Below are 25,890 nucleotides of genomic sequence, written 5' to 3'. Positions count from 1 at the left end.
CATGGACTACAGCGACGAAGTGGCTCAAAAGTCAGAATCGGTCTCCGAGGAAGAATTGGACTCTTCATCTAGTGTCGAGACTAGCTCGGAGTCTGACTGAGACTCAGGTTCGGCTTCCGTCGAAGGCTCAGGATCTGTTTGTTTCTCAGGTGCAGGATCCGACTCTTGTCTACTGGCGGCCTGGCCAACTTGCTCCGTGTCGAAGTCATGCATCCCCATCTCGTAGGCAAATGCCAAGGCAAGTCGAGCATGCTCAAGGACGCTTTCCATGTCCACTGTGGTCATGGTGTCAAGTGCCTTATGAATGGATGGGTTGGCCCCTTCAAGTGAGCTCTTGGAAACAAAGGCAGCAGGATAGCCAGCCAGGGCAGCCGAAGCATGGTCTGAGCATGCAAATCCACAACGGACTGATGATGCGGTTGCACTGGTGTACTGCCAAGTAGTCAGCCCCTATCGCCAACTCGCCTTTTATAAAATGGAGCAAAGAATTAGTCATAAGGCAGTGGCTGTAGATAGAACTTACATTGGAGATGAGCATCTTGACATATTCAGACAGAAAAGGATCGGTGACGATGTAGTCCTCGCCGACACCAATGATAGAAGACGTGTCTGTTGAATAAAGACGCTTGTCAGCATGCGGCTCAAAGCAAGTGACATCCGAAAGAGGACAGAAATGGGACTAGGTTCTCCTTGGCATACCTTTGTCACTCTTCTTTTGATTAAACCCGATCATGTCAAAGTTGAGCATTGCCTTGACGTCCTCGTGGACGTCAAAATAATCCCTGAAAATGTCAAGACTTCCAAGCAACCCAGCCTCCTCCCCGGCGTACCAATGAAACTCGATAGTGTTGGGTGCATCTCCAGTTGTGATGACATTGTTGGTGAGCAGTGCTCGAAGAGCCTCGAGAAGGACAGCAGTTCCAGAAGCATTGTCGTCTTGGTAAAAAAGACTGGTCAGCAGCTGGGCTTCGAAGGTTCCGAAAGACATCTTCGCCAAAGAGACTGCATGTGTGGAAATGTTTACTAACCGGCTCCAGGGGCTCTGCCACCCCTCCTGTCGGTCATGTTGATCGAGTCTTGGTGAGCACCCAGGATGATTTTCCGGTCCGTCATGCCTGGAATGATGACAATAATGCTCTTCTGCAGAAACTTGTGGGGAACAGGCTTGACCGTGATGTTGTCAGCACCGCTCGCCTGGACAATGCGGTCAACCTGAGTAAGTAGCCACTCTGAGGACCTTTGGCCATGCTCAGAGTTGTAGTATCGGTTGTAGAATGAAGAAAGGACATCGATATTGGTCTGCATGACACCCTTGCTGAGATAACGAGCCATCTTCTCGACGATCCGAATATGCGAGACCTTTGTAGCAAACGGCGTGACTTTTCGCTCTTCTTGTGCTGGTGAAGACATGCTATCAAGACTTTGGACGTTGGTGATATCCATGTAAGATTTTCCGGTCTTCCAGGCAGTGTCAGAAGTCGGCGGCTTGGCTTGAAAGCTCTGGACACATACGAATGCTCAAAACTCTGTAGAAAAGGGGCTCACTTCTTTGTAATGCCACATCTCGTCCTCCGTCACGAGTCTCTTGTGATCACGATCGATTCTGATGGTGAAAAGATCTTCATACTGTGGCTTGGCTGACACTTCTGGCACTTCAGGCTGAGTGGTAGCTGGAACTGCTGATTCTGTAGCAGTTGTCACCAGTTCCGTCGAGGCCACATTGGTGACTATCACCGGACCAGGGCCAGGGATGGGAAACGCATCTTCGGGAAGATTAGAGATGGCAGGGGTAGCAGATGTCTCGATAGCAGTGACCTGCACACTTTCGGCTACTTCGGCGGTGCCCGTCGGGTTCTGGGCGAAAGAGGCCACAGCAAAGGCCAGGCCAAATGGGTAAATCTTCATGGTGGGTAGCAATTTGAAAAAAAATGATAGGACTGCTTTAGAGCTGTTATAGAGCTGATTCTAAAGAAACGGTCTGAGCAAGATGTTCCAGAAAAGGACTTGGTAATTTGCAAGTTGGCCAAAGACTGTATGGGAGTAGAAGAAGGAAACAGAGCAGAATCAAACCGGGAGCGGAATAAAAAAACATATTATTCTCCTACAAAAAAGGGCAGTCACGCGTCAAGGTCAAACGGGGATGCCACCGCCAAACAAGGAAGGAAGGCATTGATGATAGGGTCCTTTGTGAGGAAAGAGGGAGTCATTTCTCTTTCCTCTTCCACCTTGGGACAGTCGACGAACAAACAGTGAAATACATTTCCTTGCAGGACGCGACCCATGGGAGAGCATCTCTGGTGCTCATCTCACACAAAAGATAAGGTACCTAATGTAATACGGTCATCGAAGACGAGTTATGAGCCAGGGACAAAAGGTGGGATTTGTAGGTTGGATTTTAAGGAGTCAAAACCTAGACAGGTAGGTGAAATCTGCTCAATTGAATATAGAGACCCCTGTTTAGACTCTCACCATATCAAAAACCTCCCACAAAAATGCAAATTTGATGGAAGCTCTCAGGTTTCTGTTCAACCCACTACTAGCGTTCCTCGCCAACACCGGACTCATGTGCCCTCTCACCACCAAATCCCTCAAACAGTCCCGGCACCAAATTCCCTCAGAGCACCAACCACGTCGTTGAAGTTGGCAATCTTGGCAGCAGCCAAGTCGAAGCTGATATGGTCCCTGCTTGAATGATAACGGATGGAGCTGGTGTTGCTTGACGGTTGTGCGGGTGCTGCATGCGCCATGGCCCACGCAATTGCCGCCGTGGTGCACGCAGGATCCAGTGCACCACCCTGCCAGGAACTGCAGCCGCTACAGATGGCATCTAGACGCCAGTGTGTGGCGTTCGTAGTTGACATTGGGAGTTTCTCATACGATGCGGCGGGGTATGGGGAAGGGGGAGACATGGATCTACGTGCGATATGGTTGTTCCCGATGTTAGCACCCTCAGTCAAGCTGTCAACACCAACAAAAAGCCCCGTGTCATTACTTACGAAGCCCAGCGGCTGCTGACCGTGACGCTGCTACCACCATCCGAGTAGGCGATGGTGAGGGGGTTGTTGACCATCCGACCCGCCCAGGCAATGCCAGCCCAGCCAACAGTCTTGGGTGCTACGATCTGAAGAAGCATGTCGAAGTTCGTGCCTTGGGCTGCCGTGTCCGGGATGGCGACGCGGAACGCAATCTTTTGGGGACTGACAAACTCGGAGTAGCACACTTGACCGTCGCAGAACTTTGCCGCCGCGGCTGGGGCTGTGAGTAGAACCAGTGCCGCCATGACAGTTCTGATGAAAGACATTTTGACAGGAGCTAGAATATGAGCTTATAAATCTACAGCGATAACTTGATTTTGAGTATTCTTTGGGCTACGGAAAGGTATCACTCGGGGTTCAAGGCGTCGAGAAATAAATACGCGTGCCCTTATCAATACTCGTCATGTATTGGAGCCTCTTTTACAGCTCCTTCCTCCTCCCAAACCTTCGTATTAATGTAACTCGCCTGCCTTTGAGTACTTTAAACCGACATCCTCCGGGTACCGCTTGCCGCCAAATTCGTGTGACCCGAATATGCCCATGCCCTTGCACAGCCACCATACACTAGAATTGACTACCTTACCTACCTGCAAAGCCGGCCCAATCTGTAGTTGCTAGGAAGCCAATGTGCAGTAGTTAGTGATCATTTAGATCCTCACATGAAAAAAGTTATTATCAGGCTGATGCTTACGATGTAAAAAAAAGAGACATGTTACGCGTAGGCAGAGACACCAACAAAGCCGCCGCCTCCCTTACCACCAGCTTCACCAACGCCTAGCTCCCGCTCCTTGACGCGCAGTTCCCGCAGGAACTGCGTCGCAGCTACGAGGCGGAAGCTTTGCAGCTCGCTGTTTTCGCCATCCTTCCTGCCATTTCTGCCAGCTGCTCGTCGACTCGGACTTTTGGATATCCCAAGACGCGAGGCAACCAACGGGACATCTTGCTCCGAAGCTACACATACACAGGCAAGACAAAGGTCCAGCGCTGCGGATGGGCCCAGCTCGGCCATGTACCCAGTCAAAGGAACGCAGTCGGGCCCTTCGTTACCCATGCGCATCTGGCGGGCAAAATGGTTGGCTGTACGTTCAAACTCGTCGCGCAACTTGTGAGATGCGTCTCGTTGTCGATGTGTCTGTACACCGGTCTTGTTGAGAATAGCCCCGATGAAAACCTCGCGCTCGGATATCGGATTGACTGGGTGGTCTGAGTATTTTGACATATGACCCCTGACATGGTCGTCATAGGCACTCTTGAGCCGCCTTGCCGAGTCGATACGGACAGGCCAGGAAACAGCGCCAACCGTCGCCGCAGATTTGATTGCCCAATCTATGAAGGTTTCCCAGAACGAAGGCTTGTTGTGGTCAACGGCCACCCGGATGTTCTCGTTCCAGATCTTCTCCTCATCGATCTCACGATAGAGCTGTCCCAACACTTTCTCCGATCGATAGTACCCATAGCGGGGGCCATCGCCCTCTTCTTCTTCTTCTTCGGCTTCTTCAGAAATAGTGTACTCCTCAAGAGTGATTTTGCCTTTATCATGGTAATTGGTGATCGGTCCAGGGGATAGACTATACCATCATTAGCACCATATATACACGCAGGAGAGAGCCCGCATAAGCGTGCTGGAATTCTGGCATTACTCACAAATCTGGGCGAAACTTGTTTGCTCGCGGCAGCGCTTTGAGCTCGGCTGGTATGCCACTCTTGGAGAAGTCGACTGCAGTGGAGTGCAGTCCAGCCAGTGTCCGGCACTCCTGGGAAAGAGTTCCGTCGTCCAACTGATCTGCCAGAATGACGTGGCGCGTTGCAATGACGCCGAGATGGTCCGTTTTCATAAAGTCGATGAAGAACTGAGCCATATCGGCAGATACCACCCTCCTGCCGATGTCCTGAGCCTCAACCCGAGGATAATCCGCTGGATCAAATGTTTCCTTTGGCATTGCGTCCCCATCCCAGATAACATTGTATATGTCGCCGTCCAGGTCGCCACCACTCAACTGACTTGGTAGATCTCTCTGTCCATGCTGACTGAATATAATGCAGTTAATGTGATGCGACAGTGGGTGGCTCGGAGGTGGGACCACCTGTTTGGCAATCTGGATGTCTCCGGGATGAAGCGCAGGAGATCGAGTGACAATGACAATCTGGCCATCTTGAGGTGGCGTCGGCTGATCTTCTCCGGTTTGGGAGAAGCCGAAGGAAATGACCACTTCGCCTTCTCGCAGGTAGCCAGTCTCGTCGATTATTCCGAACAGTGTCTTCCCATATTTGACGGGGATGCGTGCTTTATGCTTTAGCAGACGCAGCTCGCGAAGTACAACTGCCTCAACTACGCTTCGCATGAAGTCATCGGTCCGATAGTCCATACCGTGCTTGTCGGCAAAATTGATAAACTTTCCAAGCTTGATCGCTTGGCCAACGTTCTGAGCATCAAGGAAGTGCCAGGTGTTGTATGCACTTGCCGTGATGGAGCGAAGCTCCTGGAGGCGGTAACTTTGCAGCCTCATAAACCAGGACCGGTCGGTCCCCATATCCTCAAGGATCTTGATCATTTGGCGGTTCAGCACCAGGGGGATGGGCTTAGATCCCGAGTCACAGATCTCGAGCTGGTGCACGTCGTCGCTTTCGAACTTGGTCATGCTATCTCGGAAGCAGACTTTTGTGCCTTTCAGAGTCATGTCAAGAGCCAGCATGCCTTTGGCGCCACCCCATCTAACCTGGAAGCAGGTTGGTGCATTCTTTTTCATCGGGATGTTTTCCCAAATGATGTGCATCATGCTCTCTGAAATCTTGCCCACTCCATCACTGAAAACACGCGACCCGTCGCGATTTGTGATATCTGGAAAGTGTGTCACGACCTCCACATCATGATCCCGCAGGTCGACGACTGATGGGGTCTCGGAGAAAGCTTGTCCTATTCTAGCAGCACATTTGGCAGGACATTGAATAGATGAGAACTCGCCCAAGCTCTTGATGATAGAGGCATGAGTGTGTTGACTGCCTTGGTCAAAGAATGGCGCACTGAACCATGCAGAATGCGTTCGCAGCGACGAGTGGGAGAACCCAAGGAAGTTGTAAACGCGTCCAGCAATCTGAATGCCACGGTTGAGTACATCAAGGAACCTCGAATAGACCCGATCGTACGAGATCTTAGGGCTAAAGCGTATGTCCTGTGTATTCTCGTCGCAAAACTGGACACGAACAAAACAATCCTGATGCTTCGGATACTTTCGCAGGACGCGATTCTTGTTCTCAATCTCGGGCCCATGCAAGGTGATTCTTGTAGGTGTGACAACCACTCGGTAGATGTGAGTGAGATTGCTATTCTGTCGAAGCTGGCCTGTTCTTAGGTCGAAGCCTCCCTGAAACTCTTCATTCTTCTCGTAAATCCATTTCATCAGGGAAGAGACCTCAAAGTATTCCGGATCTTCATACGGGCTAGGCCAGGGAATGCATTCCGCGTCCATGAGACTTTTGACGGCTTCTGGAGCAATAAAGGTGCGCCCAGATAGCCTGTCTTCATAGAAGCGTCGAAAAAGTTGATGGAGAATCTCGAGAACGGTAGCAGGGTGCAGGTAGCCGTTGTAAAACAGGGCCTGGAGCACAAATAGATGGCTGTGTGGCAAGCTTTTGCCACTGTTGATAGAAGCAGACGTTGCTGCTTTGAGCTCTTGCCTCAACTGCAAAGCTTTGTCCTTGAAGGAGCCAAGAGTTGGGTGTGGTGTATTCCAGATGGCAAGTTTGTAACGAGTGATATTGGTGAAGCTTTTGCGCTCGAGCATCTTTATATCGCGGCTGATGCTGTGTGAGGAAATGTTGAAATGGTAGGTAAGGCACGTTCCAACAATTTCGGCATGCTGCTCATCGAGGGCTTGCATGCGATTTTGCTGATTTTCCTTGATCTTCCCCGAGCCAATAGCTATGCGAGCCATCAAATCGTCCAGGGTACACTCCTCTGTAAGAAACCACGGTACAGAGTCGAGCGTAAGGGTCAGGGTTCCCTGCCTGTCGTCATGCGTATACCAGACGATCTCATGGATCGTGGATAAGGGAATGCGCATTCTGATCGTGCCATCGCTTCTCCTGACGTGCAGATTCAGTTTGGTGAAGCTGGCTTTGCACATCCATGGCCACTCTCTCTCCGGAAAGTAGGCGAGCTGCTGGCTGACAAAGGCATAATGACCACAAGCCACGCCCATCACATCAAAATCAACACCATGCTGGTGTTTGTCTTGATCTCTATGACCGGTCAAGGCTTTACTCTCTTTCTCTTGATGTCTCCTGTGGGACTCATCCATGCCACGAAGAGTGATAGGATTCACGGCACGAATGCTTTTCCTACACCAGATAGGCTTACCGAGCAGGCGCAGACGGGCAGTGGATCTCGGGGCGCGATCGCGACCAAACGGCGATGGTTGTGCCTGTCCTTGTGGTAGACTGGATATTTTGTTTGTGCTTGATTCGGGAACTTCGCCATAATGTCTAAGGAACAGGCGGGCTTGCTCAGGATGGCGAAATGTCAGGTTGGCAAACTTGCTTCTGGCGGCCTTCTCGCACCCGAAATCATGCTTGCCAATGCCAAGTTTCAAAATGAGAGGCGTTAGCTGTTGTTCGAGGCTCCGGGCTGTCAGCTGCTCAGTGGGCAGACCGCTGAGGAAGACCTCCATTTTTCATCGTTAGACTCTGGTAGTGAGGCAAATTCCTGGAGCGAGTGATGTGGGAATCAAAAATAGAGTGTGGGAGAATGGGAGATGAAGAGAATGGCAGGTGGGAAGAGAGAAAGTTATCTTCGTCCAGACGACAAGATGTTTGCACCACCCACAACGGCAAGGCTGCAAGTTGATGGATGGTTGCGAGGAATGCCGATCAGCATGTGTTCATTGGTGAGTGGCAGCATGCAGGTAGCCGTTGAGAATTGAGTGGCTGAGAGCAGAGAAGATGGAAAGTGACGTGAAAGTGAAATTAGGCAATGCAGAGAAGATGTTCCGAATTCAGGTCTAAATATCTCAGTAAGATGTAGGTACCTGGAAAGACCTGGGGACTTGGGCTTTTTTGCTGCTGTCTATAGCAGCCCGAGCGAAGCTTGGTCAATAAAGAGCCCAATCATATGAGGTGAGGTGAGGTACAGAACAAAAGAGAACCTACTAAGGTACTTCTAGGCAGACAGCTTACTTAGCATGACCTTAGTCGACAAGGTTACAAAGTGCTTATCCAGGTACAACTGGACCCTGAGATACACCGAGAAATGTGGGGAAAACGGGTGTCTACTCAACTTCCATCCCAAAATTAATCCACTGTTTCAATCCGAGCATGGTGAAAAGGTCGGGTAGATACCTAGGTGCAATTTACCTCAAGAACACAATATGTAGAGGTCGGTTAAGATAGACATTGGAACTCAATAATACGCGTCCCTGGGCTGTTGGAGAAGCTTGGCTTGCGGAGATTACGCACTACATAGAACAATGTGCTCCTGCGCTGCATGCATATTAACGTACACCATCAGCCAATGATATAGTTACCTACCTACCTATATACATACGGAGTAAATACATGGCCTTCTGATAGGCAGCTTGTCAGGCGGTCTACAAGGCAGATAGCCTCATTTTAGTCGGTAGGATCTGGAACGAACTCCATTATCAACGGCTGGTGCGCGTTCGTGATAGGGTTAGGGGTAATACCTAAGTGTGGGGATTCAATCTACTCCGGGCAAACACTTTTCCCCAGAAAGTGCGGGCTTGTGGGGATCTGAACCTCGCATTACGTAGCAGGTGGCTTGGCCAGCTTCCCTCCATGGTAGATTGCCGATAATTGTTTGCGCCCTCACTGCTGACTACGTGATTCGAACACTTTCTCGGCCAACTGCCCCGCTACTTGTGAACATCGCCGGATAAAAGTCGAGCCCACCACGTCACCTCACAATGGTATCCCCATGCCAGAGCTGTTGCTGCTCCAAAGTGAGAGTAACATCGACCGGCTGGCCTTGAGCCTTGATATCTTGTACATGCTAGTCTAGTAGTATATATCCCCTCCATCAGACAGACTTCTCAAAATATTTACCGCCAGCTATAAATCACGGGCCCCACAGACACGAAGCTCGCTCCGTTCCGCCCGCCATGGCCACCCCGGGGATGCTGTATGTGACTATGCAGCCAAAGCCTGGCTTGTCACTCGACCAATTCCACGAGTGGTACAACAACGAGCATGGCCCGACGCGTCTTCGCCTGCCCGAGATTTTCCCCAACGGCCTACGATACCAAGCCATCGACTCAGCCGAACCAGCCTTCTTGGCCATCTACGATGTAACTTCCATGTCGCACTTGACTACCCAGACCTATACAACCCTTAGAGAAAACAGATCCACGCGGGAAGCCGAGACGATCGGCCAGGTTGACGTGTGCCGGTCATTTCTGGACCTCGTCTTGTCACGGCAGTCTCCCGATTTTGTACCTCCCGAGAACCTGACTGACGAGGAGGCTGTTGGGACAGTGCTTGTGTCGGTGTCTATCACACTGACAGATGCTGACGGTGCTGAGAAAGAACTTGTCAAGTGGTGCGAGGAGGAGCACATCGAGATGATCTCCAAGATCCCAGGTTGGCTGAGAACACGCCTCTACCGCACTTCTACCCTTGAAGGTGGCGGCAAGGTCAAACTCGTGTCACTAAACGAATTCAGCAAGAACAATGGGCTTGGAGGTCCTGAGCAACAAGCCTCGACGGAAACCCCTTGGGCCCAGGAAGTTTTCTCCAAGTCTGTCGCTGACATGGAAAGACGAATTTACTCCTTGTTCTACATTTTCGGTCCGGCGCCTCGAGATCTCCATCACCTCTCCCACCTCGCTGAGACTAAATCCTTCAGCACAGTGGACGCCAAGACCAAGACCATTGCTGGATCATCGGCGTCAATCGACTCGTTCGTCACGACTGCCGACGGTCTTGTCCTACCTTATCGCCTTGAGGGCAACCCGTCGCCCTCGGCACCGACGGTTGCTTTGTCAAACTCGCTTCTGACATCGATGCACATGTGGGACGCCTTCGTCGCCATCCTCAAGGCGGAGAGGCCGGACCTTCGCATCTTGAGATACGACACGCGCGGTCGGCATGCTGGTACCCCTGCTACGCCTGCAACTCTGACCATGCTTGCGGATGACATCAACACATTGCTGACAGCGTTGCGTATTCCGAAGCTGCATGCCCTCATCGGCGTGTCCATGGGAGGCGCGACTACTTTACAGTTCGTACTTATGCACGGCAGTCGAGTTTCCCGCTTTGTGGCCTGCGACTGCAACGCCATCTCGAGCGCAGCCAACACGGCAGCCTGGAAAGAGCGCATTTCCACAGCCGAGTCAACCTCCGAAGACGGATCTTCTGGTATCCGCAAACTGGCTGGCGTCACAGTAGAACGCTGGTTCCACCCGTCCACCATGTCCGACAAGAAGGATCTCGCTCTGGGCATGACAGACATGGTGGCGGCCAACGACGTTGAAGGGTTCAAGTACAGCTGCCAGGCGCTGTGGGACTATGACCTGAAGGGAAATCTTGGGGCATGTCAGGTGCCTGGAATCCTCGTCGTAGGCGACGGCGATGGCAAGGGCGCGTTGGTCAAAGCAATGGATGGATTCAAGGGCCTTGTTGGAAAGGAAGGTGTAGAGCTCAGGGTTGTCCCCAATACAGGGCACCTGCCCATGTTTGAAGACGCGGCGGCATTCTGGGCTAGTATCAAGAGCTTTGTCTGAGAAACGTGTCTGGCCCGCTGGCAAGCCCGCTTGCTACGGGGGAAAGGGGGGGGGGGGGATTTCGGCAGTCAGGTGTTTCGTAGATTTGGCCCTCGGACGAATATACGAATACCAGACCGTTCGGTTGTTATTTTCAATTCAGACATTGGTCCCTCAACAAAACGACAGGGAAAAAAGATTTGCCATGGGCGTGAAATCGGGCTGCAGGTCAAGTGATCGGGGTTTTATTTCGAGCTAAAAGTACGGTGAAGCTATTTGGGCGCGGGTATTGACCGAACCACAGCATAACTTAATTCTGAGTGGCCCGATGATGGCTCTTAGTTTTTAGGTAGGTAGGTAGGGTCCAGCTAGGCATGGCATGGATTTGCGTCATGAACAATTTTACGATTGAGCTGATTAGTGCAAAGAGGCGCTGAACGGCAGCCATACCTACCTCGGTACCCCAGATTTGGATCCAGCCAAGGGCGTCCGAGGTTGCGCCACAAACTGCGGCTAGATTTTACAGCTCAAGCCCCTACTCTATGTACCTCGATCGTGTAAAACTTCTCGCGGGCTGCCCGCGATCATGTGTTGGTTTTGTACTAGCATGTTCCGTGAGTCTGGAACGTGGCTTTCGGAGGCGAGGAGTCGCCAACGGGTCCTCAACCAAAGCCGAGACCCAACCGTGACCAGATTTCCTTCTTACCGCGAAGTGCTTACTATGTACAAAGTACTTCGTACGTACTACTTTTTGTCAGGGACAATGTCTTGGCGGTTGTCGGGGACACCCACTTTCACGATGCATCCCCAACCTGGGCTAGCTCCTTTTTTGGAATTCGTCTACTGCGAATTAATGAATGACAAGCAATAGGGGTCGGTTGGCGCAGCAAGTGGGCTTTGTGGGCTCACCATTTGTTGCGGTGGAGTTTTTTTTCTTGTTCTTTTTTCTTCTTGAAATTCTTTCCTCTTCTGGGCCCCATCGCGCCCGACCTGATTGATCATCACTAACGAGAATTTGCCAAGGACCTTCCTGTACCCATTTCGCGCTTGTGTTGGATTCCAAGCCTTTTCTCTTTTCTGTATCTGTGTGTGCGTGTGTGTTGGTGCACTAATTAATTACCTGCCCTATTAGTATACATGTACGTTATCACTGCACTAGTAGTACACTTGGCGCCGGCTCTGAGCGGACTCAAGCTCCTACTTTGGGCATGGCAAAGCTTGTGTCTGAAAATCAGCCTCCCTCGCCCGAGTCTTGGCCCTCGGCATGGCAAAGTGGGCCGGGTGGATGAGGCTCGGCCGTACTCTCGGTATGTTACTGCAGGGGTATTTCTCAAATATCAGATCTTTCAACGACAGGTCCATGGATGCCGGCAAGGCCGGACAATGGGGAGAGGGCGGCTGCAGGACCTTTGTCCCGCTTGACGACGTTACAACCTCAAATGTACTTACTTGCAATTGAGGTCAACGAATAGGCGGAACGAACGAAGAACAAAAAGACCCGTGTGACTCGGCCCGTTTTGACACGCCACTCCACCGGGATCTGTTTAGCTTTGTTTCTGCCGGCGACTTACGGAGAGTTGTTGCGATGGGCCATTCGGAGACCCGGGTTTTAATGTTGTTGTTTTCTTTCTCATCTTTTTCTTTTCTTTGTCCCTCTTTTGTTTGGCTTCTTTGCTTTTTTTTCACCACATTCCGAGACCCTTGTACATATCATTATATTGGCAATTTATCCTACCCTTGAATTCTTTTAATTCTTTTACGAAGTACTCTCTCAACAGCCAGGAGTAAGACAACTTTTGGCCCCGACCCAATCACGGAGACTGGGCCGCCCCCATCACGGGAAGATGTCGGCCCATACAATGTCACCGCACAGGCGACCCACTCCTATTGCCTATAGTACGGCAGGGTGGTAGTACGTACTACTGCTACTATGGGTAAGGAATGTATGCACGTATTAGGTAGGAGTTGGCGGGTTTCATTTGTCGTCAACGCGTGACATCATAAAACTCTGAACTTGCACTACTACTGTTAACCTAAAAGCTCAACCCAGTGACAAAAGACACCTGATTAGGAGACAAGGGAAGGATTCGTTTCCAATTCCTTTCGCCACAAAAGGACGAGACACAAAAATCCGGGGAAGACTTGCTCCGTTAGCATCATGCCACAAGGCGAAAGCAGCCTGTCCGTCTAGGTTTAGGACTAGAACGCATTACCACGATGCAGGGCAAATGGAAAACTGTGTCGATCACGATGTTAGCAAGTGGGGTAAGCACTCTAGGTGCATGAGCTCGAGGTCCAGCCGCAGCAAACGGCTGGCAGTGGATTGGTACATGTCTAACTACCAAGCTCTGGTCCCTCCCCGGCTTTACCATCGCAGCATTGTTTTTCTCTCAAGCTTTAAGTGGATCGATTGAATGGGTTGGGACGGCGTACTACTATAGTCGGTAAGGCTTAACTGGCCGGGCAGAGGAAGGAAAAATATTCTTCACCAACCAGTGTAGCACGTAAATAGCAAGTAGTGCGTAGATGGTTTTATTCTGGTGCACATATTCTCAGGGGTTTTCTTTTGTTTGGGGGGCGGGGGGGATAATACTACTGTGATACCAACATTCTCCCTGCGACGGAGCGTCCGAGGTCACGAGGACGACAAAATGCCATCTCATTTCAGGTTTGTGATGGAAACAAGAAATTTTTGCTTGACTATTACCTATTTACAAACATCCAATCAAATCAAGGTGATCGTACGTGGTCGAAAAAGGATGAACGAGTCGTGAGCCCCACTCCAACAACCCCTTCAAGCCAATGCAGTCTATGCATCACTAAAAGTCGTGAGGAGCAATCGGCCCTACTAACCTGGAGACTCCAGCTCTTCTCCGTGGAGTGTTTTGCACTTGACCACGAGGCTCCCCCAGAACTTCGCGTAAAGGGGAAAATACAATGGGGAGGAGAAGGGGGAACCAGGCTTTCCCGGCCTGGCCATGCCGAATCCCCCAAGCTGTCCTCGTTTGCAACAAAAAAAAAAGTTGGAGCCCAACCCATTTCTATCAAGGATTTTTTTTCTGGCCCATGGGGTGCCATTGACGATGCTAGCACAAAGTAAGAAACTGGTCGTGTGGGGAGACGACGCTACAGAAGTCATTTTTAGTTCCAGCATACCAATGCAAAGCTAACTCGTAAAACGTGTTGGTCGACTAGGCGGTACTTTTACAGCAATACTTGGTGGCGTTGGTGGTGGTGGTGATCTCTCAAACAAGAGATGGCTCAGGAAGAGTGCAGAATTTAATGGGCGTTGCCGCATTAGCTGCGTTTTTGTTGAGTTGATCTAATATATCTAGAGCCAAAGTTATTTCTAGATCTAGAAGTAGGCACAGTGGACTCAAGTCTGTGGTTGAAATCTAGAAAAAAAAAAAAAAAAAGAAAGTAAGCCGCTGACATGGACGCCAGAAAGTTTTTCTCCGCACCCGTAGTAACGGGTGGCAATCTGGGGTGCGTGGCGTCCTTGGTGGTTCGGAGAGACTACAGTGCTGGGTACCATTGCACAAGCTAGGTGGTTGCTAGTCAGATGCAAGGAAAAAAGAGGGAGGGAAAAAAACAAATCTAGTTCTGCCCCAGACGTGGAGTGTCAGGATCCCATGGGGAGCGAGACAAGCTCCTTCATTTTGCGAATGGAGAAATACCCCACTCATGCCCGTTCTGGCTAGGCGGTGGTTCTATTTATTTTTATTCTTTTACTTTCTTTTTATTGTTTTCTCGGAGAATGAATGAATGGGTACTTGGGTAGTAAATTGCGGGCAAGGTAACGGCAGGTTGGTTTGTAAGGTTGGTTTGGTTTCTGCGCGTATGCGTGCAGGGATGGCTAGAGTTGTCTTTTTTCTGCTTTCCGGAAACTACAGTTACGGGTCATTGTACTGCCTGCCCATACCTAGGTACCTACCTGAGGTACCTACCTTAGGTACCTAGACCACACCTGTGAGCTGCGGTCATGACACGACACGCCATTCACCCATTCACGTAATACCACGAGGCCCAAGTAGATTTGCTAACAAAATTGGTTTAAGTTTACTTACGCACAAGCACTTACTGACCGAGCCCCCCCCCCCCCCCCCCCAAAAATCCACCGGCACAGCATGCATCCCCATCCCCATGCCTATCCACTGCATTCTCTTTCATCAGAAACAACAATATATAAAGTCATGCTCCCTCCCTCCCGGGTTCCTCGTCCCCCTCTCTCTACTCCTTGCTTTTCCTCCCATGCTCTCAGATATCCTCTAATCGAGTTTGATTGAACACCTCGGGTTGTCGAGTAGCAGCAGTCAATACACTTCGCTCGACCGCATCATCAACTTAATCAATCCACAATGGTTCGCGGATTCAAGCGGCCAGAGAATGAGGCCGGTGCCGCCTGGCCCGCCATTCTCGTCGGCGCCTTCGTCTCCTTCGGTGGTGTCCTTTTCGGGTATGCTCGCTTCTTGGCTGATAACATTATTATTCTTTCTCATCCCAATACTAACCCAAACAAACAATATAGCTATGACACCGGTACCATCAGTGGTATCTTGGCCATGAAATACTGGAAGGAGCTCTTCTCCACAGGTTACACCGATGCCACAGGCCAGCTTGGTATCTCTCCCTCTGAGGAGGCCGCCGTCGTCTCCATCCTCTCTGCCGGTACCTTCTTCGGAGCTCTCGCCTCAGTCTTCCTCGCCGACTCCATCGGTCGTCGCTGGGCCCTCATCGCCTCCTGCTGGGTCTTCAACCTGGGTGTCATCTTCCAGACTGCCGCTGTCGCCCTGCCCCTGTTCCTCGCTGGTCGCTTCTTTGCTGGTTTCGGTGTCGGTCTCATCTCCGCCATGATCCCTCTGTACCAGTCCGAGACGGCTCCCAAGTGGATTCGTGGTGCCATCGTTGGTGCTTACCAGTTGTCTATCACCATCGGTCTTCTCCTTGCCGCCATCGTCAATAACTCCACCCACGAACGCGACGACACGGGCTCCTACCGTATCCCAATTGCCGTCCAGTTCGCCTGGTCTATCATTCTCATTGTTGGCATGTTGATCCTTCCCGAGACTCCTCGATTCCTCGTCAAGAAGGGAAAGATGGACCAGGCCGCCCGGTCTCTCGGCAAGCTCCGCCGTCTCCCTGCCGACCACGAGGCCATCGTCGCCGAGGTTGCCGAGATCAAGGCCAACAACGACTACGAGATGTCCCAGGGCACTGCCGGCTACATCGACTGCTTCCGCGGCCCCATGCTCAAGCGCCAGCTCACCGGCATGGGTCTCCAGGCTCTCCAGCAACTCACTGGTGTCAACTTCATCTTCTACTATGGCACCAAGTACTTTGAGAACTCGGGTATCAGCCAACCCTTCGTCATCCAAATGATCACCTCCGTCATCAACGTCGTCTCCACCATCCCTGGTCTTATCGCCGTCGACCGCTGGGGTCGTCGCCCCATGCTTCTCTGGGGTGCCATCGGAATGACTATCAGCCAGTTCCTGGTTGCCATGCTCGGTACCCTCACCACAGGTCAGCGCGCGGACGGTTCCATCATCGTTTACAACGTCGAGGCTCAGAAGGCTGGTGTTGCTTTCGTCTGCATCTACATCTTCTTCTTTGCCAGCACCTGGGGTCCCCTAGCCTGGGTTGTTACCGGCGAGATCTTCCCTCTGAAGCAGCGTGCCCGTGGCCTGTCCCTCACCACCGCCACTAACGTAAGTTTGACAGTAATATCCCGTTGCGAGAGTAAAGATATATGTGCATAACAAACAAACTAACAATTCCTGCTCTACCCGAACAGTGGCTCCTCAACTGGGCTATCGCCTACATGACTCCTTACCTCGTCAACTTTGGTCCCGGCTACGCCAACCTCCAGTCCAAGATCTTCTTCGTCTGGTTCGGAGCCTGCTTCCTGTGCATTGCCTTTGTCTACTTCTTCATCTACGAGACCAAGGGTCTGTCACTTGAGGAGGTCGATGAGTTGTATGCTCAGGTCAGCTCCGCCCGCCACAGCAGCGCGTGGCAGCCTTCTGTCTCTTTCACCCAGCGCACTGGCGTCGACTCCGCCACTGTCGAGAAGATCGAGGGCGACGCCAGCGACCACGCTGTCGATCAGGCCAACAGGGTCTAAGCTCCAAACTTTTCTGCCTAATTGTTTTCTATTTCTTGGTTTTAATTGCCTGCGGGGGCCCGTATATATGTAAGGTACCCCCGACAAGGGTATATGGAAATTGTCAACCTAATTTGGTTATTCTCCGATCTTACATAAAGCCGCAATATACCCATTTGTTAAATCTGGAATTCCTATTGAAAATATGCATCAAAATCCAGGTGGAATGGAATATACAGTGAATATGCCAAAGCTGCAAGGGAGTGACTTTGGGGGTATCCTGTGCAATGCGAAGCCGCTTGCGTAGTGGTTGCGAGTGGTTTTATTAGTCGAGATACCAAAGGTGCAGCCTTGATCGCAAAATTTCAGAAAGGAACATGAGATGAGGTACACGAGAAGTCTAAAATCGACCGTCAAACTTAGATGTCTGGTAAAGTTTCGACCTCACCCGTAGGCATAATAACATGCTTTGGCGTCAAGCCCCATCCAGGTTTTTTTTTTTTTTTTTTTTTTTTTCGCCCCCAAACCTTGGCACATGCTTCTTCATCTTGCCGTTCATGCACGTGGGTACTTGGGGGCTGTTCGTTGTGGGCCCCCTCAAAGAGGGGGTTACAAAACCTTGATTTTCGAAAAAACCGTGGGCCACCCCGCATCAGTTTTTTACCTAGAAAATCGTTAACAATTTAACTTATGCCGAGTGTAATCCCGTTCCATAACAACACAATTGCACTTACCGCAAATATACCTATATCATGACGTCCCCAGAATCTCAAGCTATCTTAGGAGCCCGCATGTATGCCCAATATGTCGAAACTCACCGCAGTAGGGCGGATACCGCGCGGGAGGGCAGATCCAAGCCAGAATCGCTACGATCGTTCTGTAAAAGGAACGGTTACCCGTATTCGAGTACTCAGCGGCATGCTCGTAATCTCCTGATCAATGGCATTCCTAAGATATCGATAAAGCGCAGCGGGCGGCCTTCATTGTTGACTGATGCTGAAGATCAAGCTCTCGTTGCGTATATCATGCAGCTTGATAAACTTGGTGCATATCCCGACTCACAACACGTAATATCTGCGGCCAATCTGATGCGTCAGTCACGTATACCGCCCTGTGGTCCAATTCAAATGAACTGGTACGGCCGTTGGCGTAAAAAACACCCGGAACTGCGACTTACCAAACAACAACCCGTCGAGATTACTCGCCTTAGTTGGGAGCAACAGATCGATCTTGTGGAGGCCTGGTATCGCCGCACGGCGGCTCATGCGGTAGAGCTTGGGATCACGGCTTCAGCGGCCTGGAACGCTGACGAATGTGGTACTAGAATCGGTGTGAGAGATGGCCGGATACCGGTATTGGTCGTGACGAAAAAGAGGCATGAAAAGCCACGCACCGCGGATCCGGCTAACCGTGAGAGTTGTACGTTAATAGGCGGTGGCAACGCTGTTGGGCAGTCGCTACCGCCCTTCTGTATCTTCACAAAGTGGCCAACGAGCGATTGGCTTGATCTGGATCTGCCTGAGGGTATCGTTTTTACGCGGTCAGAAACGGGGTTTTCCAACGGAGATATCCAGCTCACCTGGATACAGCATTTCAACCGGTATTCGTGGCCAGAAGTTGCTGCCGTGCAATCGATCGGATCTCCCACGTTGAAAGAGTGGTTTGGTCATGACTTTGACGTCAGATTCGACTTTGTGAACCGCACTGCGGCCAAAATCGATCCAAATTCACAGCGGGCCAAAACACGTATTTGGAGGTGGCTTTTTCTCGACGGCTTTACCGGCCACTTTGGCATGGAGATACTTGATTATTGCCTCAGATTTGATATCGAGATCGTTATTTTACCGCCTCATTCAACGCATTATATGCAGCCCATGGACGTATCCGTGTTCACTCACCTGAAAAACGAGTTGCAGGCGGTCCTGCATGAGCATATAAACACCGGTATTCCGGTGTTCACCCGCTCAGATTTCGTTGCTGCGATTCGAGTAAGTCGTTTTCGATCTACAGGTTAATTTAGCGGTAAACTGATATATCTTCCCTTAACTTAGCGCTGCTGGCAAACGGCTTTCACAACTGGCCACGTAATAAGCGGTTTCCAAGATACAGGCTTGTTTCCTGTCGACGGCACCAAAGTGCTCGCCAAACTGCGTGGCCACGCCACGGCAGCGAATACACCGCGATATCCGGACTCCCTTCCTACCGCTGAACGATTTTCACGGGCCAAATATGCGGCAAGCCGTATGGCGGCCAAGGCGCACCACTTTAGTTCAGATACCGTTGATGCTATCTCGGATTTACAAGCCGTTGCCAACGAGGCGATTATCCTACAGCAACGCGTTGCCCAAAAGCAGACGAATAAGCAAAAACGCCTTCAACGCGCTTCACGTTACAAAGTCAAAATGACGTTGAAGTCAAAAGACAAACAGTTCCAGACCGCTAATACGTTAGAAGATATGCGGGTCGCTCACGAAGCCAAACAGGCGTTGATCGAGGAAACAGCCCTATACCAACAAGAAAAGTTCGTCAGAGATGCGTGGTATAGGGATAAGAATCAGGCTATTCAACGCTGGCGAGAAACAGAGGGCATGCCCAACGGGATTAAGATACAACAGAAGAGATATCTGGAGGACCTCGGCTTCACGCCGGAGAACGTTCCGGCGGTCAGGGAACGCCCTGGAAAAAGGAAGAAGACCGATTCACAGCCCTCACAGTCATGGTTCGTCGATAAAGGGCCAATTTCAGCTGGAAATACAAGTACCCAGATCAATATTACCGTGGATACCGACTCTGCCTGTTCTATCAGCATATGCGTATCACGATCCTCGCAATCAGCCTCACCTCCCGCCCCAAACAGGCCTTCCAAACCGTTCCCACGGTATATACCATTGGCTACACCCTCTCCCCGTCAACTTCAGGATACGAGACCGCTTGAAGACCGTTCCTCGCCGCCAATACCGGGTGGTAGAAAGGATGAGTTGGAAGTACCCGGGTCGCCTTGTGACCGCTTGAGCGACCGGAAAAGGGCGATTGAGCCAAAACTCCAGAAATAGATATCTACAGCGCAATTCACGGCTTCAATTTATCTGCAAATTCTAACCTTTTTCGTGGGTGTAGTGTTTACGAACGTGAATCGAACTTTCATGAGCTACTTTGTTAGCGATCTGCTAACAAATTTGCTGGCCCACGGTTTTTTCGAAAATCAAGGTTTTGTAACCCCCTCTTTGAGGGGGCCCACAACGAACAGCCCCCAAGTATCCGCTGTTTGTTGCACTCCAGAAACCTGGGTATACGTGAAGCATAGCGTTCCAGATTACTGAGCAGGTATACCGCCAAAACACACGAGTTACGTAGGTACCTAGGTATGTAGTGTTCATTCGCCCCGAAATGTCTTTCATATAGTAGTATAGACAAAAGGAAAAAAACATATCGGAACATTATCAATCTGTCAGCTCCATACAGTGTAATACTGACCACAAACACGTGCGCTCTGTAACAGCCTTGAATGAACTTCTCAAATAACAATATACACTATGCAATAGACAGCCGTCTACCTCCTTCGCTTTCCACCTCCGCCACCTCCTCCAGCTTCCTTGCGCTTCATGTTCTTGCCCTCGCGGTTCCAGTACTCCTTGTTTTCGCGCCTCTCCCGTGCCGCCTTCTTCTCCTCCGCCTCGGCGAGCGTCTTCCTGTACGCCGCCCGGTGCTCCTCCTTCTTGGCCCTGCGCTTCTCCGCGACGTCCTTGCGAATGGTCGTGAGCTTCTGCAGCAGGTCTCTCGATTTCTTCTCTTCGCCACGCAGCACCACGGCGCGTTTCTGCATATATGTCTTGCGTGGCTGCGCACGAGTCTGCACGATCTGACTCTTGAACGGAAGGTCGGCCGCCAGCGCCTTGGGGACCCTGACGGGGTTGAAGTGCCGGTCTTGACGTTCAATTTTTCTGTACTCGCTGTTGCGCTGCTGCGGCACAGGGATGCCTTCTGCGTGCCTAATCTCGCCCGTCAACCTCATGGGCTGCCACCCGATGAGATTGCTAGCAGGGTTGTAGAAGCGGTGGGGCTTGATGGGATACCATGCCCGCAGGAACACAATGTCGCTCATCAGGATCTTGTCCTCAAAGGTGGCTCTGAAGTGCCCCTCTGGCTTGGACAATGCACGCTTGATCTGACCACGAACCCCTGAGACCGTCTTGATGGCCGCGCCCTCGAATTTAGCAATCTCCAGACTGGTGTTGAACATATCCTTTATGAAAGCCGTGTTCTTGAAGACCTTGTACGGTGCACCAGTGAGCTTCAGCTTTTTGACTATCTCGGTCGATTCGTCGACGCTAAGTACGGTTCCAGTGGCTGCTATACGGAATCCAGGGTTGGAGGATGAGAACGACTGGAAGCAGACGAAACCCGTGTTCGGGGCAATCAAGGGCCCATAGAAGGTTGTGAAACAATGCATGTGCTCAGGCGTGTATTTCAGCATCCGGTTCCTCGTTCGTGAATCAGATATGCTGTAGATGGGCAACGACTGAAACCTCCTCCAGCCCAGGGAGAAAATCAACGGATCGTTGGTCTTCAGAATCTTCTTGTGCCACCTGTGTCTCTTTATCCGTGCCTGGACGAAGCCGAAGCGATCCTCGGTTGCGGAAAGACCACCCATGATTATCGGCGTCTTGGACTGGAACTTGTTCACAAACTCGGCCGGGACACCTTCGAGCACGATTTTGGCGTATTTCCCTGCCCTGAAGCCCTCCACAGCGATTCGTTGCCGCTCATCCAGATTTTCATACTCGGACTTGTTAATGTCCAGCTGCTTTTGAATCATTGCCTTCTGTGCCTCGTACCAATCGTCCTCGCCAAATTCATCCTGGTTGGCACCCTCTTTTCTTGCTAGAGCCTTTGGATTCCTGAACCCTTCGCGATCTTCCTCTTCGAATCTCAACTTGAGCTCTTCTTTCCTTTTCGCATTCTTGGCTCGTTCGGCGTCGATGTTCTCGGGTTCTAGCGCCGTCTCTTCTGCGTCTGGGCCGTGCTTTTCACCAGTCTCCAGATCCTCAAAAGCGCCATCACCTTCATCATCGTCATCGTCATCGTCCTCTCCATCGTCATCGTCTTCGTCGTCTAGACCTTGGAACTCATCTCCATCTTCGTCATCCGCAATATTTGCCGACGTAAAGCGTTTCCTAAGGCTTTCAATCGCATCTTCGCTCCACCTCGCTGCCAACTCACTATAGTCGTATACCGGTACCGAGCGGTCCTCTGGTTCATCGCCAGTCTTGTCCGACTTCCGCTTAAAGAAAGCGTCGTCGTCCTCCTCGATATCTTCTTCCTCCTCCTCGGTTTCTTCACCCTTCCACCGTTTGAGAATTTGTTCAGGGGTCAAGCTCTCGTTATACAATATCCGAGCTAGGTCTGAAGGTTGGCCCTGACTCTTTCGTGTATGCATGGACTTTGCTCTTTCGGACAGGTTTTCCTTCCACTTCAATGCTCCTCCATCATCTTCGTCATCGTCGTCTTCTGAGCCAAGATCGTCGCTATCGATATCTTCGTCATCGAGATTATCATCGCCAGACATGGATCCCAAATCCGAGTCGCTGTCGGCGAAGGCAACGTCTTCTGCCTCAGCTTTTACCTCACTGCTCTTTCGGAACATCTTTCCCAGCTTCTCGGGACGGAACTCCGTTTCAACATCCGAATCACCTTCGCCCACACTACCCATATCGTCGTTGTCCTCCAGGGAGTCGTCTTCTTCTGGAACATAACCGTCGGCTGTGACACGAGCTTTCCTCCTTTCTTTTCGACCGGTGTCTGCTTCGTCTTGTGCGACGTTTCGAATCTCGTCACCGCCAGCAAACAGCCGGACACCAGCATCGGTTTGTCCAAGAAGGCGGCGTTCTCCCTGGAGACCTATAACAAGCTCTTCGCCCTCGCCCCGTTCAAGATTTTCCGCATCTTTGTCAAACGTAAAGCCTTTCTCTCTGTAGATATATATGGCATCACCGTCAATCTTGAGGCCGCTTCGGTCCGACATTGGTGCGTAAAGTTTCTTCTCCTTCTCATCCAGCCGTTTCCTGCCTTTCTTTCCTGTAATGTTCTCCATGGCTTTCTCCATGGCAGGCGTGGGACAGGGATCGGGAAGAACCTCGATGTCGGCAATGGTAAAGTCTCCCAGACCAGCCACATGCACCCTTTGGCCCTCGGCGGCGAAGTTGGTGCCCCTGAGGTACCCTGAGAGGACTATTGACCTATCGCACTTGGCATCTTCTTCGATCCTGGTTGGGTGTGTGATATCTCGAAAGCTGTCGATGACCGTGTAGGGATGTGAGTTCCGCCATACAAGAGGTCGAGGGTTCTTCATGACTGATAGAAAGCGCGAGAGGTTGTGGATCTCACGGTCCGGGTAGCGGCCGTTCATTACGCCGGATAGGTAAAACAGGTGAGCACCTTGATATAGCTCGCTCCAGAGTCTTTGTTTGAGTCTCTTCTTGGCATCCTTGAGCGCCTGTGGTTTGCGGAAGAGGTCAAGGTGGGTAAGGATACCAAAGACGTTACCCGGCATACCCGTGGTCGCAAGAATGTTCAGGAACTCCATCGTTTCCATCTCGAAGCCATAGTTGCCGTCAATCATGAGTAACACAATGTCGGCCACCTTGGCGATATCCACCATAGCTTCTAGCTCGTTCGGGCACTCGAGAAAGGTCAAACGCTGCTTTTTGGACGTAACGACTGTGATGGGCCCCTGTGGATCGGATATGGTCTCTTTGGCATATCGGCGGACTAACGACTTGAGCAGTGTTGTTTTGCCTACCCCGGGCGGGCCAACGATGGTGACGAGCCGAGGTGGTGGCTCGTCAGGGAGCCTGTCGACGAGGGGCACATGGAGACGTTTTTCTTTGATCTGTGGCGTATCTGGTCAGTACAATCCCCAGCGCAAGACTTTCCAAAGGCTTACATATCGCATAGGATATGGTTGCATACATCATGGGAGCGCGAGGCTGTTTTCAGAAGCTTCCCCGGGTTCGCGAAGCTAAAGGCTTTGGGATTAGGTCCTAGGAAGCAATGTACGGATTAGAACAGTTGGTCGTAAAGCGAGGCTGCGCCGTCGCGGAGAAAACATGGTTGATGGACCATATACCAGAGTGCTTCTTCTTCTCCTTGGACTTCCTATGAGGTTTATGTTTCTGGTCGTCCATATTGGCGGTGCCGCAAGTTGTCACCTTCGAATTTGCAGCTGAAAAAAGTCGTCCTCTTATCCCGCTCCCGCATCGGCGCGCAACACACTGGTCGCGAAAACCTCTGCCAAAAACTTTTTGACCGCTATGGCAGAACCTATCTCAGCCTGCCATCTTATCTTATCGATAATGAAATGGCTGACCAACCCACCCCACCACAGCTAGGGTACGTCTCTACCTAGGTAGGTACCATTTCGAAGGGCCGGGGTAATTAGACTACGTGGGGGCCTGCCTCCCCGCCCGCTATCGGTGCGATGTGCCATATAGCGGGGTAATCAGTTCAGTTTCTCCAAATCGTTGGCTGAACATAGCTGGGCTTTACGCATCAACGGTCATGACGATGAGTTGCCTATCCAGATTGCCAGAAAGGCTTGAGGGTGTAGCTGTGCTGGATCACGCGGCGGCCAAATACCAAGAAAGCTGATGTGTTGACGTCTTTGAGGCGCGAGGATGAACAGCCATTCTGCAAATACCAGGTTAATGCCGGCGTTTATCATTTGCGTGCAGATGTCTTGCCAAGAGAAACCACGATCCTTGGAAGCCAAGTGACAATCTGATCAAAACTGCCCGGTTACTGGCTGGTCTTGCTGGTTGGGGTTTACCAGTGACTCGCATGAGCCCGTCCCGCTAGCTGAAGATTACACATCCCCGATGACGTACTCTTGTCAGGTCGCCTGAGGCCTCTCACACTGATCCATTGCGCCACAAGTTTGCTTTATTAACTGTACCTCTTTACCTTGATGACCCTGGGTCAGTGCATAAAAGGCAGTCTGCTACCAGCTCCACGCACGGTTGTAACAAAGCACTTGCAACTCAATCATCCGAACCAACGTCAACATCTCACATTTATCAAGATCACTTCATCTGCCGCAAAAATGCCCACCTACATTGTATGTTTTGAAGCATCGCAAGGCTCTTCGATTTGGAAGCGGCACATACTGACAGAGCACAATTAAGGTCACTTGCAAGGAGGACGCCACTCCCGAACAGGTTGCCCAGTAAGTAACCAAAAGAGAGGGCGAGCTATGATGTTATGACTCTAACATTTAATTCTTCAGGGCTAAGAAGCACGCCGAGGAGCAGGGAGGCAAGATTGGAAACAGCTACGACATCATCAAGGGCTTTTCGTAAGACTTGCCAATCCAAACCCGACCACATATCGAAGTCTGTGATAGAACTAACTCCTTGCGTGCGTGGGTAGTGTTGAATTCCCCGCGGATTCTGTTTCCACCCTCGAGAGCCACGAGCATGTGAAGGCAGTGGAGAAGGACCAGGAGGTCAAGACCTGCTAGGGAACTAGGTAGTTGAAACCAGTCAATTAGACATGCGAAATGATGGCTTATGGTTTTATGTACGAAGTAATTGAATCAGCGTACTATTCAAGTTGAAATCCTGAAACCTACAACTACAGCGTACCTATTGTCGCGATGATGGTTCTTGTGGCAACCTTCTCTTTTATCCAAAATGGTTTATGATTTGTTGAGCCTTGGTAGATCTGGTCCCATTATAGCACTATACGGGCGGGTGAGGCATGGAGCTGGTGAGACTCGTTGGGGTCTAGAGCTAGATCTAGGTTGACAAGGTATCGTTTGACTGAATGGCTCCACTGGCCGAATGTCGGGGCTACCTCTTACGGGTGCTAACTTTTAAGAAGGCACCACAGGACTGTAGATCTGTCATTAATCTGAATATGTAGGTATTTTACAATCCAGAACTTTCAGGGATATCTTTTGTCGAACTTTCCATTAGAAATTTGCTTGGCCACTTCTTAAGTGACAGAAGCTCTAAGGCCTTGGCGGACTGACTTGCTTTTTATT

The 25,890-nt window shown here is 51.0% G+C and overlaps 8 protein-coding genes across 8 annotated transcripts; 3 read left to right on the top strand and 5 right to left on the bottom strand.

Annotated features, from left to right (window-relative positions):
- Positions 1 to 24: 24 nt before the first annotated feature.
- MGG_06207 (aminopeptidase) lies at positions 25 to 1,905 on the bottom strand (the record flags this gene model as incomplete). The annotated part of the gene is made up of 5 exons (XM_003712047.1): positions 25 to 432; positions 524 to 609; positions 700 to 936; positions 1,029 to 1,458; positions 1,546 to 1,905. 5 exons carry the CDS (start codon positions 1,903 to 1,905, stop codon positions 25 to 27), a joined length of 1,521 nt encoding a protein of 506 aa, XP_003712095.1.
- Positions 1,906 to 2,588: 683 nt separating this feature from the next.
- Positions 2,589 to 3,301, bottom strand: MGG_06206 (uncharacterized protein; the record flags this gene model as incomplete). The annotated part of the gene is made up of 2 exons (XM_003712046.1): positions 2,589 to 2,913; positions 2,997 to 3,301. 2 exons carry the CDS (start codon positions 3,299 to 3,301, stop codon positions 2,589 to 2,591), a joined length of 630 nt encoding a protein of 209 aa, XP_003712094.1.
- A 446-nt stretch (positions 3,302 to 3,747) lies between these two features.
- On the bottom strand, positions 3,748 to 7,702 carry MGG_06205 (RNA-dependent RNA polymerase; the record flags this gene model as incomplete). Its single annotated transcript, XM_003712045.1, has 2 exons — positions 3,748 to 4,603; positions 4,680 to 7,702. The coding sequence occupies 2 exons, from the start codon at positions 7,700 to 7,702 to the stop codon at positions 3,748 to 3,750; spliced, it is 3,879 nt and encodes a 1,292-aa protein (XP_003712093.1).
- A 1,171-nt stretch (positions 7,703 to 8,873) lies between these two features.
- Positions 8,874 to 11,473, top strand: MGG_06204 (uncharacterized protein). Its single transcript, XM_003712044.1, has one exon. The coding sequence runs from the start codon at positions 9,149 to 9,151 to the stop codon at positions 10,766 to 10,768; it is 1,620 nt and encodes a 539-aa protein (XP_003712092.1). The 5' UTR covers positions 8,874 to 9,148; the 3' UTR covers positions 10,769 to 11,473.
- Positions 11,474 to 13,477: 2,004 nt separating this feature from the next.
- Positions 13,478 to 13,962, bottom strand: MGG_16773 (uncharacterized protein; the record flags this gene model as incomplete). The annotated part of the gene is made up of 2 exons (XM_003712043.1): positions 13,601 to 13,962; positions 13,478 to 13,539 (listed from the first exon to the last, which is right to left on the bottom strand). Exons 1-2 carry the CDS (start codon positions 13,899 to 13,901, stop codon positions 13,478 to 13,480), a joined length of 363 nt encoding a protein of 120 aa, XP_003712091.1. The 5' UTR covers positions 13,902 to 13,962.
- Positions 13,963 to 14,883: 921 nt separating this feature from the next.
- Positions 14,884 to 17,101, top strand: MGG_06203 (high-affinity glucose transporter RGT2). The gene is made up of 3 exons (XM_003712042.1): positions 14,884 to 15,203; positions 15,276 to 16,455; positions 16,542 to 17,101. The coding sequence occupies exons 1-3, from the start codon at positions 15,106 to 15,108 to the stop codon at positions 16,869 to 16,871; spliced, it is 1,608 nt and encodes a 535-aa protein (XP_003712090.1). The 5' UTR covers positions 14,884 to 15,105; the 3' UTR covers positions 16,872 to 17,101.
- Positions 17,102 to 20,144: 3,043 nt separating this feature from the next.
- On the bottom strand, positions 20,145 to 24,128 carry MGG_06202 (GTP binding protein Bms1). The gene is made up of 3 exons (XM_003712041.1): positions 23,977 to 24,128; positions 23,820 to 23,890; positions 20,145 to 23,739 (listed from the first exon to the last, which is right to left on the bottom strand). The coding sequence occupies exons 1-3, from the start codon at positions 24,032 to 24,034 to the stop codon at positions 20,401 to 20,403; spliced, it is 3,468 nt and encodes a 1,155-aa protein (XP_003712089.1). The 5' UTR covers positions 24,035 to 24,128; the 3' UTR covers positions 20,145 to 20,400.
- Positions 24,129 to 24,800: 672 nt separating this feature from the next.
- MGG_06201 (uncharacterized protein) lies at positions 24,801 to 25,541 on the top strand. Its single transcript, XM_003712040.1, has 4 exons — positions 24,801 to 24,963; positions 25,031 to 25,071; positions 25,132 to 25,200; positions 25,275 to 25,541. The coding sequence occupies exons 1-4, from the start codon at positions 24,814 to 24,816 to the stop codon at positions 25,363 to 25,365; spliced, it is 351 nt and encodes a 116-aa protein (XP_003712088.1). The 5' UTR covers positions 24,801 to 24,813; the 3' UTR covers positions 25,366 to 25,541.
- The last annotated feature ends 349 nt before the right edge of the window (positions 25,542 to 25,890 follow it).

This window comes from Pyricularia oryzae, chromosome 3 (assembly GCF_000002495.2).
Source record: "Pyricularia oryzae 70-15 chromosome 3, whole genome shotgun sequence".
Taxonomy (NCBI): domain Eukaryota; kingdom Fungi; phylum Ascomycota; class Sordariomycetes; order Magnaporthales; family Pyriculariaceae; genus Pyricularia; species Pyricularia oryzae.
Note: the sequence above shows the minus strand (reverse complement) of the source record. Positions and strands in the feature narration are given on the sequence as shown.